The sequence below is a fragment of the Genypterus blacodes genome, unplaced genomic scaffold, assembly GCF_046128005.1.
Source record: "Genypterus blacodes isolate CSIRO-AG114 ecotype Tasmania unplaced genomic scaffold, CSIRO-AGI_Gbla_v1 ptg000250l_1, whole genome shotgun sequence".
Lineage (NCBI taxonomy): Eukaryota > Metazoa > Chordata > Actinopteri > Ophidiiformes > Ophidiidae > Genypterus > Genypterus blacodes.
In genome coordinates, this window is record NW_027467046.1 from 46,982 (window position 1) to 63,573 (window position 16,592).

Genomic DNA, 16,592 nt, shown 5'->3' on the forward strand with positions numbered 1-16,592 from the left:
TGAAAATGATGTGATGTCATCACTGTTTTCAAACCCTCATAAGTCTTGCTTGTGTGTTGGGAAACGAACAAACCAAAAACAAAATGTCCAATTGCTCCTCCTGCTCCCAACAGAAAACTTAATAGGATTAAATTCCTATTCCACACACATGGAGCCATGCTGCCCTCCACAATAAAAGCTCAACGTATCTCCTGGATTCACTCACTTAACTGTGTGATGATGTAATGAGGCCAACTCCTCCTCACATCTCTGTTCTTCTTCTACTGTTTGTCCTCACGACGCCCTGCATGTTTATCTGCTCTACATCCTCTCAGCTGCTTCATCACACAGCTGCAGACTGATGAGAGAAGGACCCACAAGTTACTATAGGATAGAGATCCATGACAACATACAGAGGGTTCAGGGTCAGAGGTCAACATATTAGTCTGTAACTAAACTTCTATCTTCATGTAGAGGAGCTTTAGAGGCTTTAACATGTGGTCATGGATCCATAAGGGTCCATTCAAAGACCTACAGACCTGAAGAGCAGCACAAACATCTACACAGTGACACACTGACAGAGGAACAGAGTTCAGAGGAAGGAGAGGAAGATTTATGATGGTTTGTCAAACTGCCAGCTTATCACTTTAAACACACTAGAATTCTCTCAAACAGAAATGAAGGGGCGTGTGTGGGAATGATGTCGTGTCGTTATCAATTCAGATCTCTGCTAAGCTCAAACAATCCTCCAGTTATTGCTCTGTCCGTCATGATGAAATTCAAGGTTATTGATAGTAAAGCAACATTTTTGCGGAGGAACTAATTCCTTGTCCATTGGAATTAGAAACATTTAAAAAAAAATTAAATAAGTGAAAATTAATCTGTGATCACTTCCACTTTCTCAAACCTTTCTTTACTTGCTCCATTATTCGGTGTGAATTGTAGTTTTGAAAATATTCTAGATGTTTAAGATAAACTGCATTTACTTTTCTCCCTTCATCACCCATTGTTAATGATTACTCACTTATCTTAACTCGTCCCTCCTGGCAGAGATGAAGCTTTATCATGGCATCATTAAGTTTTCACTTATAGGATTATCAGTGGTATAATGCACATTATTTATGGAACCAATGACTTTGCTAAATACAAATGATTTTCATTTACAGTTAAGCATTTTTTTTCCAAAGCAACATACATATGAGATTTAAATACAACAGTGCACAATATGCCTGTGGTTTCAGTAATGTGACCATGAATGTTTGACCATTATATGTCAGCTGAATGGACACACACACACACACACACACAGCAAACAAAAAGCGAGTTCAATGGCAGCAAACAGCCACAATCGTCCCTCACCCTCCACAGAATAATTACAAATATTTATCTAATACACAATCAAGGAGAGTATGATGTTGCATATATGATGATTTAACAATCAATCAGCACATGGATCAATCAAACAGAGTGGTGACTTACATTAGTCGATCAAACAGTCTGAAAAGGAAGCGATTGATCCATTTAATGAGTGTGAACAGTTTAGTCCAAACTCCAAACTGAGGTCAGCAGCTGCATCTGTTTAGTCTCTTAATGACTCAGGTGTGGGTGGGTGTGGGTGTGTGTGTGTGTGTGTGTGTGTGTGCTTTTTTTCAATCTAAGCTCTAATTGCTTTTGCAACCTCTCCCATTGTGTTGTGGTTTTGGATTGAGGACAATGTATTGGAATTTTCATTTTCAAAAGTAAAACAACAATCTGAATGAAAGAAAATGTGTCAAAAACAAACAGAAACAACAGCTGCTTGTTTGCTGGAAGGAGAAATATTTTTTAGTTTCTTCTGACTTTCAAACGAACATTAAGTTGATTGGCCAGAATGATTGACAGCTGAATATTGATTTATCTGTAAACCTGTGATTGATCAGGATGGCAGCAGAAATTGGTTCAGTGTCTTCTTGTATCACAATGTTATTGATCTATAGATGAATACCAGAAAGATGTTGATTTTACAGGAACAGAAACGTCTTATGCTTATTTTTTCAGAAATGTTTGATTATGTATGAATTGATAGTACCATGATGGGATTATTGTAAACATGTAATACAAAAAGGTTTTCTTTAATAATGAATATCAATCACCACTATGAACACAGATTAGTTTAATCAATCACCAATGATTGTATGCAATGACTTGACATGATGACATAAACCTTCCTTTCTTCATCTGAATGTTTATTTGTTAACTAGCAGATTCTCAATCCATCAACTACAAATAAATTAATCAAGAAGCTCCTCCATCATCACCTAACCAGAGTCACTTTGACTGAGGGCATCAATAAAGACAGAAAGTCAAAATCTATTTTGAACTGAAAGAATTATGCCTGAAAAACTTGGTAGAGAGATGTTTGTGTGACTCTATGGTAAAGTCTAGTCGGCGTATATGATGAACCCAGAGAAGGTGCTGTATTTGTTGTTGTTTCCTCCGTGAGCTTTGCCTCCGTCCAGTTTGATATAGACTTCATCGCCGGGCTCCAGATGCAGCACGGCGCTGTTGCTGGCATAGTCGTAGTTCTGGTCTGCGTCCTGGGCTATGGCACTGGCACGCACCTGCAGGAACACACACACACACACACACACACACACACACACACACACACACACTTGTGTGCACGTACATTTCAAAAAGTCTGCACATCATGTTTTAACACATAAGGGGTGAAGTCCAGCCTCCGACGAGCGCACAACATTCACAGAAATAAAACCCCACACTATTCCTGTGGGTCAGCCACAGTGCCAACTTAGCCTGACCACACAGAAGGTCCAGTAGAACGTTTTTCTCCTGGCCGTGTGCACAGATCCAAGAATAAAAACATCCACTGAGATAACCAGGAAAACATGAAAGACCGTGTCAATGTCAACCACAGAAGGGACAAACCACGTCATGACCTCAGTTCAGCAGGTGAATCTCCATCAGAAGTCCAGGAGGAAAATGCCACAGGAAACAGGCAGAAGCTCCATATAGTTGTTATACATATATTATTCAGCACACACAGCTGTGAATGAACCTCCACTTTAACAGCTTCTGCTTTATCACCTGTTCAAGCCCTTCCAAGTTCTCCTTAACCCAGGTATCACGGAACCCCTACCACCCGGTAGCTGTGGAAGAGAGAGCCTCACCTTTGCTCCAGTTCACCATGGCAGAAGAAGTCTCTTGATAAACTTGCAGACAAGAATTTACTAAACTGACATCTCCCTCATCTCTCATCAGACCGATCTCAGGTGCATCAGACCCTAGAGTTTACTTCTCAAGAAACAGAGCATGGCTTCAAAAGCCAAACTGTAAAGCAGTCCTGACAGAGGGCAAAATCCCGGCCTACCTAGACCCCACCCACCTTTGAAACACACATGGCATCATTATACAACATTTCAGTGAAATTGATCTCCAAACCAAAAGCGGATAAAACATCATCCACCCTGTCAAAAGCTTTTTCTTGGGCCAGGGCAACAATCCCAAACTGTAAAAGTCCTTGTCTGGAAAACTCTAAAAAGTCCAGCATGAGAAACAGATTGTCTGCAATGGAGCAGCCTCTCCTTTCTGAGGCAGCAGGGTAGGAACGGCCCTTTGTCCACTCAGTGGGAGGTCCCCGACCTGGATACACTCACATGTGCACAGATCACGAGAACATCCCAAAAGCTGTAGACTGGAGGACACCAGCTCATAAACTTCATCAGTCAGTCAGACCAGATGAACCTCATCACCCAACTGAAGCCTACAGGCTCGTGTAGACATGGTCGGCACAACCACAACCTGCCAACTACCTGCCCTGCATGCCAATCCTCTGCAAGCTTGGGTGACCTGAGAACCTTCACAGACATCTCACTGATGATTTGTGGAACATCTTAAGCCCCTACAGACCTCTGAAAAAGGGACATTTTCCTCATGGGAATTTGGTGTGCAGGCTGACAGTTAGGTTCATGGCCTCTGACAGACTGTTCAAGGTTCAGTCAAGTCTTGGTCAAGGGCGCATCCTGTCACTAGTCCAAGTGGAAATTGATTGTGAAGTGAGAAGGACCCCCTGGGATGAGCCCAGGGGGTCTACCATGGATCCAGGGTCAACAGGTCAATGCTGTCTTGTTGTCCTCAGGTGCAGGGGGCTCAACAGACTTAGCCGTGTTTTGTCAAGCTGGCTTGACAAAATCAAAACCCTATCGGCCTAACCCCACAAGCGGGGCTTAATCGGTATCACAACGCTGCTAATGGACACACTTTGTTAACAGACTTGTGTCAAACGTGTGTGTCAGAGGAGCATGTGTGTGCTGTTGTGTGTATTGTCCTATTTTTAACTATTCTACGTGTACTGATAAAGCCGGATTTGATTTCTTACTGAATCACTGTCATCCTAACCAAAGATGTTTTTTGCATTGAGGGTTCTCCTCTTAATCATCTTTCCATGTTGATCATTTATCTTCATGTATTTATCTTGTATCTTCACGTCAATTGTTCATTTGTGCTTTTTTCTCCACGGGAAAAGAACCCAGACATGTTTTTTCTATGTGAAGGGTCCAGCAGCCTAATTGAGAGGATGTCTTTCAGATTCGATTGGTCACGCTTTGGGGGTTGTTGGTTTGATCCCGGGGAGCTTTACTGAGCCCTCTGAGCTCTGCAGCAGCAGGGATGCGATCTGCTCGGTGGAGCAGCACAACAACAGCAGCTTGGCTCTGTGAATGAAAGCTGCTGCAGACAATATGACACAACGTGCACAACTATGTGCTCCATACTATTAATAAGAAACATGTGGAAACAAAAAGTGAGTCTGTAAGATTTTTTACTACCAAGCTAAATTTTCCTCTCTTTATACACAGACAGTTCTCTGGGAAACATGTTTTCCAAACCGCCTGAAATTTTACCTGTGTGATAAAAGTGTATGATGACATTTGCAGCATTCTGGGCTTTGTTGTCTTTATGGGGGAACAAAGCACAGATTTTCTAATTGTGATAAGAATCACAATATTTCCTTTGAACATTTGAGGAAAATATGAGAAAATCTTTGAGCTTGGTTTAGCAGCTGACTTAGCAGCTTTTAGTTCTCATACATCAGTGCGATCACATCACCATACAAGCGCTCCCTAAAAAAACAAAAAACAACACAGTGACGTCATAAGAGGACATTTCTCAAGACGCCCACGAGGCCCCTGTCGGTCCCAGCAAACCCTCAGTCATCACTTCATCATCATCTTCATTCCCTCACTGAATAACCACAAATCATTTCATATCTAAATTGAAATAAACGCATTTCATTTGAATCATCTTTGATAGTTCACTGATCGGGACTGAAGGTTAAAACTTGAAATGAAGTCAAGGGTATGGTTTGCTTTGGTTACGCGCCTGCACGCCTGGGGGCGTTACCTGGTTGTTTTTGCACAGATCGGCCCACATGCTGGTTCCGTCTCCGCCGCGCATCAGGACGTGGTATGTGAAGAAGTAGATCCCGGGGATGGAGCAGGTGAACTTCCCCGTGCTGGGGTCGTAGTGGTTTCCCAGGTTGGTCACTACGTCATCGAACTTGAGCATCTCGTAGCCCTCGTGTTGCTTCTTCAGTCCCGCGTAAAACGCGATCCTGGGCACGGTGCTGTACGTGGCCGCACTGACCGCACCGGCAGCAGCGCTGGGCCCCGGGGGTCCCGGTAGACCAGGTCTGCCGGTTTCTCCTTTCTCACCGGGTGGCCCCGCCGGACCGGGCAATCCCGGCTCACCGGAAGGTCCCCTAGGGCCCGCCTTTCCCGGGCGCCCGGGTTCTCCTTTGGGACCCTGAATGAAGGTGGGTACAGACTGAACCCCGGTGTCCACCGCGCCGCTGCTGGTCGGAGATTCACACACCATCCTGCAGGTTCCCAGCATCTCGTAGTGCGCCGCGGTCCCCGCTGAGCTCACCAGGACCGGGATGAGGATGACCAGGAGGAGAACCATGACGACCCCCAGGACCCCCGCTGCCACGAGCCGCTTCCTGCCCAGCAGGCGCGTGAGCGCAGGAGCGGGACGACCCGGAACCTCGTGCCGGATTTTGGGCGAAATGTTGGCGGCGGAAAAGAAAAATGTTAAGAAGGAAAACACTTCGCTTCTAATTGATGCTGATTAACCGTAACGAAGTTCTCCCCCACCCCCACCTGTCTGCATCCTCAGCTGCTACTCAAACTTCTGCGCTCTAAAACCAAACACTCCAAGAGAAAGAGAGTGAGTGAGAAACTCTCCAGAACCAGAACACACAGTGTGTGTGTGTGTGTGTCAATAACCCAAATCCTTCTGAAACACACACAGGGAAGAGAGGGGGGGGGGGAGCCACAGGTCCTGACCAATCAGAGCACAACATTACAATGTCTGTATGATATATGAGAGGTGGGGGTAAAGAGTGAGGGACCAAGAGAGAGACAGACAGAAACGATAGACAGACACAGACAGCAGACTGACAGATGCCTTAACGTCGCACAAATGCATACAGAGGAAATCCCCAGCTCACTGAATGATAAATGAAAAAGTAATGAATCAATGAATCAGCTGCTAATCAATACAGAAAGTTTGTAAACACGAAGTTACAATGGGAGAAAACAATCAATCAAAGGAATGAGGCTGATTGGAAGCATTTTTAATTGATTAATGCTGAGAAAGGAAAAACATCACTGTTTGTATGTATGTGTGCGTGTGTGTGGGGGGGCGGTTGATAAAGATACACACTCAGAGAGGAAGACACACACACACACACCAAAGACCGAACGAAACACAGGATGAGAGAGAACGAGAGAGAAACAGAGAGCAAGACAGAGAGAGAGAGAGGGAGAGAGAAACAGAGAGCAAGACACAGAGAGAGGGAGAGGGAGAGAGACAGAGCGAGAGAGACAGAGGGAGAGAGACAAAAAGAGAGAGACAGAGAGGGAGAGAGACAGAGAGCGGGTGAGATAGAGGGAGAGAGTGAGAGAGAGATAGGGAGAGAGAGAGAGAGAGGGAAAAAGGCGGAGAGAGTGAAACAGAACATAAGCGTGAAACACAGAGAGAGAGACAGAGAAGATGAGAGAGAGGGAGAGACAGAGACACACAGAAATTCACAAGTGTGCGCGCGCACACACACACACACCAGCAATAAATCAGTGTAAAAATCAATGGACTTTGGGGACTCGTTTTGTCTTTGGAAGGATACGAAGAGAGAAGAAAAGAGGGAGGGAGGAAGCAAGAAAGGATGAAAAGAAAGGTGGAAAGGAAGGAAGAAAAGAAAGCTTGTCCCTCTGCCTCACACCAGCCTGTGTGTGTGTGTGTGTGTGTGTGTGTGTGTGTGTGTGTGTGTGTGTGTGTGTGTGTGTGTGTGTGCAGATACAGGAGGCCATCTGCACTCACTGCAAATGTTGATTAGGGCCCCGCAAGTTGGGCAACCCCTCCTCGTTTAAGAGTGGCCGTCAATGTTTGTAACTTTGATGAGAGGATGAACGAGATGAGAGGGAACAATGCTTCTATTCACAAAAAGAGAAATAAAAACACAATGAAGGTAAGGGTTAGGGCCGTCAGGTGAACTCTAGTTAGGGTTAGGGCAGTCAGGTGAACTCTAGTTTGACGTCAGTCTGTCTGTCTTGCTCACCGAGCTGATCTCTTGTCTCTCTTGGTCTCACTGTGTTCACTTCCAGTGCAGTGCGATCATGTCTGACACACCAGCGATACAAGTTGAGCTACAAACAGCAGAGAATAGCGGCTGGAGGATTCCTCTTATCACGTTCAAATGTGTGAAATGTGCAACATTTGGCAAATAAACAATAAACAATCATCATTTCAAATCTTTCGATGCAGACACTTTACGCATTTTATCAGAAATATTGTAAAACTAAATAAAAAAATGGGATTAGGGATTAGATATTTGGAGTTAAGGATTAGGAGTTAGGCATTAGGGGTTAGGCATTAGGGGTTAGGAGTTATAATATAAAACATGTGGAACATGCTGCATGAGGCCAACATCTTTTGCTATTGTTTCCTTATGAAAACATAAATGATTCTTACTTACATACACCTACATACTTAATTCACTAATTATTTTATATAATTTACTCACCTTCAAGAGTAAATCAGAGTATGGAACATACAAGACATCAAATACATACATGTATAGATTTACATACTGTACATGTTTGACATATATGTGGAAGATATGATCAAAGTTAAACTGACACATTTACAACAGATTGATAGTTTGATTATTTATTGATGTGAACAACAGACGAGATACAAAGTCAAGTGAAATATTGATTGATTGATACAATCCGAGACAGAAGACACTGATCGAAGCACATCGTCTTCATATCGCCAGTACGCCCGAGCGCTGACACGCCAGACTCAACCAGACGCTATGATACACCCACCTGTGTTCACGTGTGCAGGTCTGATGCTACGCGTCAACTGTTAACAATGTGAATATGAAACGTTAAGTTGAAGCTAAGCTAGCCAGCCTGCTATCAAACAAGATATCAAACATGCTAGCAGCTAGCACGTATACTAAAGCTAGGACAATGCAACCAGAACCGTGTGTCCATGGCAGAGGCCAGAGAAGGAGGAAGGATAGCAAAGTGAAATGGGCCAGCATGTACATGCTAGCGCTTATGCTACATGCTATGGTGGCACCAAATGCCAGACGTGATTACATTCGATTATATGAAGCCATAAACAGTTGTGTAAATTTTACACCATGACGTCAACACAGAAAGCGGAGTAAACATAAACAAAGCTTGGCTTTAATAAGAACGCCAAAGCAACAACATCAATTTTGTTCGATAACTTGGTGAAATTAAATTTAAAAAATCACTCAGCAAATAACAAAGAAAAGTTAAATCAACACAAAGTCACACTCACACACATTTGCCAGTTACATCCACTGACTGGCTGCCGTATGATTAGCATTTCATTTGATGTTTGGTTAGCTGGGTCATTAGCCTTTGGATTAGCTTTGTGGCTAATACTGTTGTTAGCCTTTGAGTTAGCCAAGCACTGCGCTAGTGTCCAGTCTGTGGATCTGAAGTTTGGTATCGGAGCTCAGGTTGAAGTTTCAGAATTTTTTCTTCAGAAATCTTGAAGTTGAAATGCTTTTGTTTGTTAAAATCAACAGCCACAACAAAGCTGAAGAAAACCAAAGAACAAAGGCAGTGAGTGGCTGCTTCCTCCTCTTCCTCATTTGTTCTTGGCGGTCAGCGGCTTGCGGCTCATCTTCTTACTTTTATCGTTGCTTTTCTTTGGAGGCTCTGGATTGGCCTGCATGTGTCTCCCATAGAGACTGGAGAGGAGAGGAGACAAGGAGGAGAGGAGACAAGGAGGAGAGGGAGCTTCTTCATCAAATGGAACAAACAGAGCAGCTAGTTGGATATGAAATAACAGAATGATGGTTTGATTATTTATTAATGTGATCAATAGACTGATACAAAGTGAAACATTGATACTAAATATTATGTCATCTTTGCTCACTACAGAAACTCACTTCATGATTTCGTCTGCAACAGATATCCACAGAACGCAGCAAATGTAGCAGACGCGTGTGTGTCTGTGTGCGCCTGTGTTTGTGTGCGCCTGTGTGTGTGTGTGCAGGCTGCTTGGTGTATGTTCTGCTTGTATTCAAGAAATAATAGATGTGACAGCAAAGCAGTCACGTTCACATCAGAGACAGACACACACACACACACACACACACACACACACACACACACACACACACACACACACACACACACACACACACACACACACACACACACACACACACACACACATCCTGCAACTCATTACATAAATTACATTATTAAAGGTCTAAAATATGAACATGAACACCAGCAAACATACGTGAGAGTGAGAACCGAATCCAGCACCAGAACCAACTCGGCCACAGTAACCCTCACCTTTGCTAAAGACCTCAACAGTTTTCACAGCCTTTTGACGCTGTCGACTGCTGGAAGAAGTGTGAAGACTGAGCAGGTGCAAACTGGGCGACGCCCCCTAAAGATCTGAGGAGCTCCTGGTCCCTCTTTAAAGCCTCCATGCTCCTGTTGTTCTCCATTCTAGGATGATGAAGATCTGGCCCATGTGATCAAGTGTTTCCAGAAATGACAATGCAGCTACGACTCAAACTTCAAAAGTATTTCATTCATTCATTTGCTTGACTGCTTTGTTGTTTTCTTAAAAAAAAAATACTGGCAATTATCAAGATCCAGAGGAAACAGCAAACACTGTAAGTAAGGATTTGACGATGCCCCTCCCACAACCTGCATGACCACGAGGCCACGTCAGCCACCACTCTTCTGGCTGAAGGTGGGATGTTCTCTTAATGTTCCAGCCATTGCTGTTGGGCAAGGCACTAAGCTGTGGATCTGCAGGCACTGCAGGTCTGAATCAGAAACTAAACTGTTGTTACAATCACACAGGAAGAAGTTTACAAAAACAGGAAACTGAAAAACAAAATAACATGGAACAAATGATAAGGTTACCACACACACACACACACACACACACACAATTATGCTTTATATAAGCACATCGACACAAAGATTTCCCATTTCCTCTGCAAATGCATTTTCTCTTGGTGTGTGTGTGTGTGTGTGTGTGTGTGTGTGTGTGTGTGTGTGTGTGTGTGTGTGTGTGTGTGTGTGTGTGTGTGTGTGTGTGTGTGTGTGTGTGTGTGTGTGTGTGTGCAGTGATGAACTGTTCAGGCCAATTAAAAGCAGCGATAACAGGAAGCTGAATGGATTCAGATTCCTGATGATTTCTTCATGCGGGTCTGCTATTCCACACGGCTTAATTAATCACAGCAAAGTGCAGGCAGATCTGTGTGTGTGTGTGTGTGTGTGATAAATGTGCAGAGAGGCCAAAGGCCATTGATCTGTGGGGCCTTCTGCTCCTCTGTAGACAAAGAAAGAGAGTGCGGGGGCAGAGAGACAGAGGAAGAGAGAGGAGGACACACAGAGAGACACAACGAGCAAACGAGAGACACAGGGACACAGAGAGACATACAGAGACACAGAGAGCGAGAGAGAACCCATTTCCCTTCATGGTTGCAGGTTTGGGTTCCACTTGAGGGGGGGGGGGTCATGCGCTCTTGAAACGTTACTTAAAGATATCTCTTTAAGTAACGTGTCTCTGTCTCTAGACACTACAGAGACAGAGACTACAGAGACACTACAACACAGAGACACTAGACAGACACAAAGACACAGAGACAATGAGACCCAGAGACACAGGGATACAAAGACACTACAGAGACACTGGAGAGATTCTGGCTTCACAGCTACTGTGTGTGTACCTACACAAGCCCACAGACCAGAACCTGAATGCTCCACCATCAAACATCTTGGAGAGATTTTTGTGTCCTTGCCCAACATTCTGCTCTCAAATCAAAGCATCTGCCAAGATCTCTGTCATATTTATTATTGTGTGATGCTGAAACCATAATAACCAAAACCTGCTTGATTATTAAAACGTCCTCTAGACATTTGGTGGCATCCTTCTTGGCTCAGTCTTTACAAAATGTCACAGTTTGGATTCTGGATTCTGTTTCCATATCACAGAGGTACGTATGTAACACGCTGCCTGGTGAATCAATCTGAAGACGTAGCTCATCAGTTTAATGTGGACTGAGAAGGCGGAGCTTCTGGAAACACCGATGTCACACAGACATGTGACCCACACTGTCACACAACCACACTGGTGTGTGAGCCTGTTACTTTCCACAAAAGACCAAATGCTTTCCGATCACAACTGCAACGACAAGCTCAGTGTGTGTGTGTGAGGGTCGGGGGGGGGGGGGCAAAGGTGAAAGCAGTTAACAGAGCCGATAGGAAATGAACCTGACAAAACAAAATAAGAAAATGTGTTAAAGAGGAGAAAAAATAAAGACAGAAAACCATCAGGGACAAGAGAAACCAAAACAGCAGAAAGAGAAAAAGAAGCAAAACGTCTCCAACTTTCTTAATGAGCACTGAAGCTTCACACACTCCACCGTTTACCAACGCAGACATCACACTTCTACACTGACAATCCAGATCCACTGATCAGGCTCAGACTCTTTGTGTGTTCCATTAACACTTGTCTAGAGCCTGTGTGTGTGTGTGTGTGTGTGTGTGTGTGTGTGTGTGTGTGTGTGTGTGTGTGTGTGTGTGTGTGTGTGTGTGTGTGTGTGTGTGTGCGTGTACATTGACAGAGTTGGAAGGTGAAGGACATTTAGTCAGGTGTTAGGGAGGCTGTGAACCAAAGTGAAGCTTGTTTGGGACAAAGCCATTAACACTTGTCTACAGCCTGTGTGTGTGTGTGTGTGTGTGTGTGTGTGTGTGTGTGTGTGTGTGTGTGTGTGTGTGTGTGTGTGTGTGTGTGTGTGTGTGTGTGTGTGTGTGTCTCGCTCTCATAATCAGGATCCTGCAGGTCGAGGTTGAATTTGCATTCACACCCAAATTAGTTCAATAATTATTGATTAGTGATTATTCCGCTTCAGAGTTTGTTTTTCCTCATTTTCATGGGCATGTTGTAAAATTGTGAACTGTTTTTGTTTTGTCATATTTTTTCAGTGTGTGGACGGAATATATAATAAAAAATATATATAAATATACATATATAAATATTAACAGACAACAGAGTGCAGGTGAATTAATTAGACAGATTAACAAAGTGTGTGTGTTGTGTTAATGATTGCTGTTGAAGTGATTGATGACCGAGTCATTATGTTGCTGCGTAGCTGAGCTGTCTGATGATTGATCAATGATCATCTCTCATCTTGTCTCATAGACCAAGACACACACACACACACACACACACACACACACACACACACACACACACACACACACACACACACACACACACACACACACACACACACACACACACACACACACACACACACACACACACACACACACACACACACACACATTGAAAACAAACAGATGGTGTTGAAATATGAAGAACGTGCGAGTGTGAAACTTCTGGTTTGTTGTGGAATCATAAACTCTGCTGTCTGATGATGCAGCACAACAATCAAACTCTCTCCTTGGAACAAAAGCTCATTGATTATGTGGAAACATACTCAGTGTTAATTGTTTCTCATCATAGATGTCAATACTGTTTTAGCAAATCTCAGCACACTGGGGTTTTATTGATCATCCGTCTGTTGTGATTGCAGAAGTTGAATATATACATATATAGAATATAATGGATGATGTATTTCTGGATATTCTAAACATTTTACAGATGCCATTAGACTGTTGACATTCTACAAGACATCACATCATGAATGAAACAGCTGCGTGTTAAGAGTTGATACTTACTACTTGTATGTTTCTGAACGGACATATTCAAAGACGTGCGACACGCCCAGCTGGAACTGGTCTGCGATGGGCGTCACCCAGGGGTTGTTCTCTGCTTTAAAGACCTGCTTAGGACCCGTCAGGTCCAGATTACCTGCACACACACACACCAATTAGTTTGTGTGTGACAGATTAGTGTGTGCTTGCGTGTGCGTGGGAGTGTACCGAGCTCTGGCGGCAGGACGGTCAGTCGGTTTCCCTGGATGTGGAGCTCTTTGAGCTGAGCAAGCTCACCGATCTCTTTGGGCAGTGAGATCAGATCGTTGTCCCTCAGACTGAGCTGATTAGACGGAACAGAAAGCAAACTTCAAGGAGAACATTCCAGAACATAGTCGTTGTCTTTATAACATCATAACTTCAGCATCTTACTGTGCAGACAGACAGACAGACAGACAGACAGACAGCTCCATACAGAGAGAGACACGTACGATTTGCAGCTTTGTCAGTTTTCCGATGTCTGCTGGCAGGATCTCGAAATCGTTGTCGCTCAGATACAGAGCACGCAGAGTGGCTGCAAATCACATATGTGTTAGTCAGTGTGTGAGGAAGAGTGACGCCTGGAATGTGATCATCAAAACCAATCACACCTGATCAATAACGTCACATGAGCGCTTCTTTGCCAGCTTTGAATGTAAATCCATGCATGTGAAAAACATCAAACATGGAAGAAAAACTAGAGAACAAATGAAACGACACAAGGCACCTTCGTCCCTCTTTAACCCCCTCTTCATCTTGGTTGTCTTGTGTGTGTGTGTGTGTGTGTGTGTGTGTGTGTGTGTGTGTGTGTGTGTGTGTGTGTGTGCTCACTGAGGTAGAAGAAGTTTCCTGGCAGAGAGTTGTGGTTCAGGTTGTTGTATGTGAGGTCCAACACTTCCAGAGCCGGCAAAGAACCGAATCCCCTCGGCAAACCGCTCAAACGATTCATCCTACACACACACACACACACACACACACACACACACACACACACACACACACACACACACACACACACACACACACACACACACACACACACACACACACACACACACACACACACACACACACACACACACACACACACATTTGAGGGTCTGTAGTCCAGGAGGGTGATTAGTTGGCCTCAGCTCAGTTTTGCCTCAGTTGGTCCCCCACTCAGATCTCTCTCTCTCTCACACACCCACACACACACTTACCCCAGGTTAAGGTGTTTGAGTTTCTGCAGGCTGCTGATCTGCGTTGGAAGATCTTCAATCTGATTGTTAAACATGTTGAGAACCTCAAGATTCTTCAGCTCAGAGATGTTAGCAGGGACAGCTGGAACACACACACGTGGTTGTGTATCTGTCAGCTGAACATCATAATAGGTCAGAAAGACTTTAATAGAAGCTCTGCAGTGACCCCTGCTGGTTACAAACAGTTACATCACTTCAGTAAGGCCTGTATGGAGCCAGATTAAAGGTTTAGTAGAAAACAACGCTGTCGCCATGGTAACGGCACGTATGCTCTGCTGGTCCGGAGCAGCAAATGTTGACGCTCAGTCGGACAGAAATGGAATAACAAGAAATACACACACAAGCTCCTCTAACGTGAAATAAAGCATGTGACCGCATGTCCTGTTCCTATAGGCTCGCCTACACAGACACGCCCCCTTTTAAGTGTGCACAATAGCAAAGTAGCGTTGGGATTAAACCTGATTTTGTCATGCCATTTCACACACACAAAGCAGCGGTCAGCTGACTTTCCTTCATAGCCCTGACCTCTGACCCCAGATAAACTGATCAACATCACAATCAACAATCAAAAGCAGACAAAGTCAGAATCACATACCTGTGAGTTTGTTATGGCTCAGAACCAGCTGACTGATGTTGGACAGTGTGACTGAAACGACATGGAACAACATGTAAACATCATGTAAACGTCATGTAAACATCATGTAAATCATGTAAACATCATTGACACTAGAGACATGGACTATGAAGCATGATGAAGAGGAAGCTCCATATTCTTTTGATGTCATGAAGCTGACTCACTTCTCATCTCACTCTGTTGCCACGGTAACATGTGCTCCACAGCTAGCATGGCTAGCAGATGTTGGCGCTTAGAAGGTCTGAAATATGAAGCTCCGCCTCCTCACAATCACCCAGTTTAGAAAACAGCGTCACTGCACCTGCAGGATCCCCTTAAGGTATCTTTAGGGGGACTCCAAATATCGGGCAGGGCCAGGAGGCGGGGACACGATGTGTCATTACAGTTTTAGCTCCTTTGATCCTCCGAGTGAATTACATATCTGCACATGACATTCTATCTTGTTCCTACACAGTCTCTTTACAGACACGCCCCTTTTATGGGGCCGCACAGATGAACCCATATTAAGACCGGCAGGCTAATGTACCACCCCTCGCCCCGCCCCCACGACAGACATCAAACTAACTTTTGTCGTCTGCGACCCGGAAGTAGCATCGGGTGACCAAAATAAAAGCTTATAGACAGCTATTCGGATCCTTCCTGTTAAAATAGGCCTGATCGATGACATTGCGCCGATAGACCTGACTTCGATTACAATCCGGTTGATCAGAGGATCAGAGTTCAGTTTATTTTCTACAGTTCTACAAGCAACTCTGAAGGATATACACAAACTACAGCACAACTCTTCTTTCCACGTCTACAGTGAAACGCTAAGATATTTACTGTTATTGATGATGATTAAAACATTATCGATCCTTACAGAGCGCGGGGACGTCCAGCATGTTGCTGATTCCACGGTCGCACATCTCAACCTCCGCCAGGTTTTTGTCTCTGCTCTCCTCCACGATCTTCTTTAGTGATTTCGACATTTTCTCTAAAAAACGACGAAACTCGTCGCGGAGAAGAACAACAACAAACAAAAGCAAAGCGAAACGTTTCTGATGTGCGAACTTTTCTTTTTCCTTCGTTATTTTGCGTCCGTCTGCTGAACACACCCGACCGGAAGTTTATGTGACACACGGTCCATTCCTTAAAAGGTCACATCCGGTTCCTAACCGACCTCGGCTGACGTCAGATTCACATCTGGGCGTCAGCATGAAAATGCAAAAAACAACAAACTAAAAACGGGAAATGAATAAAAACAAAGTTGATAATCACTTTAATTAGCAATTGATAAGAGAAAATAAGGAAGAGGAGAGGAAGCAAGGAGAGGTGAGGAAACAAGGAGAGGAAACAGGGAAATGGTGCTAAATGATCCATTATGATGAATATGAAGCTCAGATTCATGTGGAGGTTCTGAGT

The 16,592-nt window shown here is 44.1% G+C and overlaps 2 protein-coding genes across 2 annotated transcripts; both read right to left on the bottom strand.

The window, feature by feature from the left end:
* Nucleotides 1-2,062: 2,062 nt before the first annotated feature.
* On the bottom strand, nucleotides 2,063-6,094 carry c1ql3a (complement component 1, q subcomponent-like 3a). The gene is made up of 2 exons (XM_076171422.1): nucleotides 5,380-6,094; nucleotides 2,063-2,579 (listed from the first exon to the last, which is right to left on the bottom strand). Exons 1-2 carry the CDS (start codon nucleotides 5,938-5,940, stop codon nucleotides 2,400-2,402), a joined length of 741 nt encoding a protein of 246 aa, XP_076027537.1. The 5' UTR covers nucleotides 5,941-6,094; the 3' UTR covers nucleotides 2,063-2,399.
* A 2,095-nt stretch (nucleotides 6,095-8,189) lies between these two features.
* On the bottom strand, nucleotides 8,190-16,320 carry rsu1 (Ras suppressor protein 1). Its single transcript, XM_076171421.1, has 8 exons — nucleotides 16,051-16,320; nucleotides 15,153-15,203; nucleotides 14,519-14,639; nucleotides 14,148-14,266; nucleotides 13,769-13,851; nucleotides 13,506-13,620; nucleotides 13,302-13,434; nucleotides 8,190-9,271 (listed from the first exon to the last, which is right to left on the bottom strand). Exons 1-8 carry the CDS (start codon nucleotides 16,157-16,159, stop codon nucleotides 9,169-9,171), a joined length of 834 nt encoding a protein of 277 aa, XP_076027536.1. The 5' UTR covers nucleotides 16,160-16,320; the 3' UTR covers nucleotides 8,190-9,168.
* Nucleotides 16,321-16,592: the final 272 nt, after the last annotated feature.

Coding starts and splice junctions, on each gene's coding strand:
- rsu1 (XM_076171421.1), bottom strand. CDS start 16,159: ATGTCGAAATCACTAAAGAAGATCGTGGAGGAGAGCAGAGACAAAAAC. Junction 15,204..16,050: donor GCTGGACGTCCCCGCGCTCT/GTAAGGATCGAT, acceptor ATGTCGTTTCAG/TCACACTGTCCAACATCAGT. Junction 14,267..14,518: donor CTCAAACACCTTAACCTGGG/GTAAGTGTGTGT, acceptor GTGTGTGTGTAG/GATGAATCGTTTGAGCGGTT.
- c1ql3a (XM_076171422.1), bottom strand. CDS start 5,940: ATGGTTCTCCTCCTGGTCATCCTCATCCCGGTCCTGGTGAGCTCAGCG. Junction 2,580..5,379: donor ATCTGTGCAAAAACAACCAG/GTAACGCCCCCA, acceptor GTGTTCCTGCAG/GTGCGTGCCAGTGCCATAGC.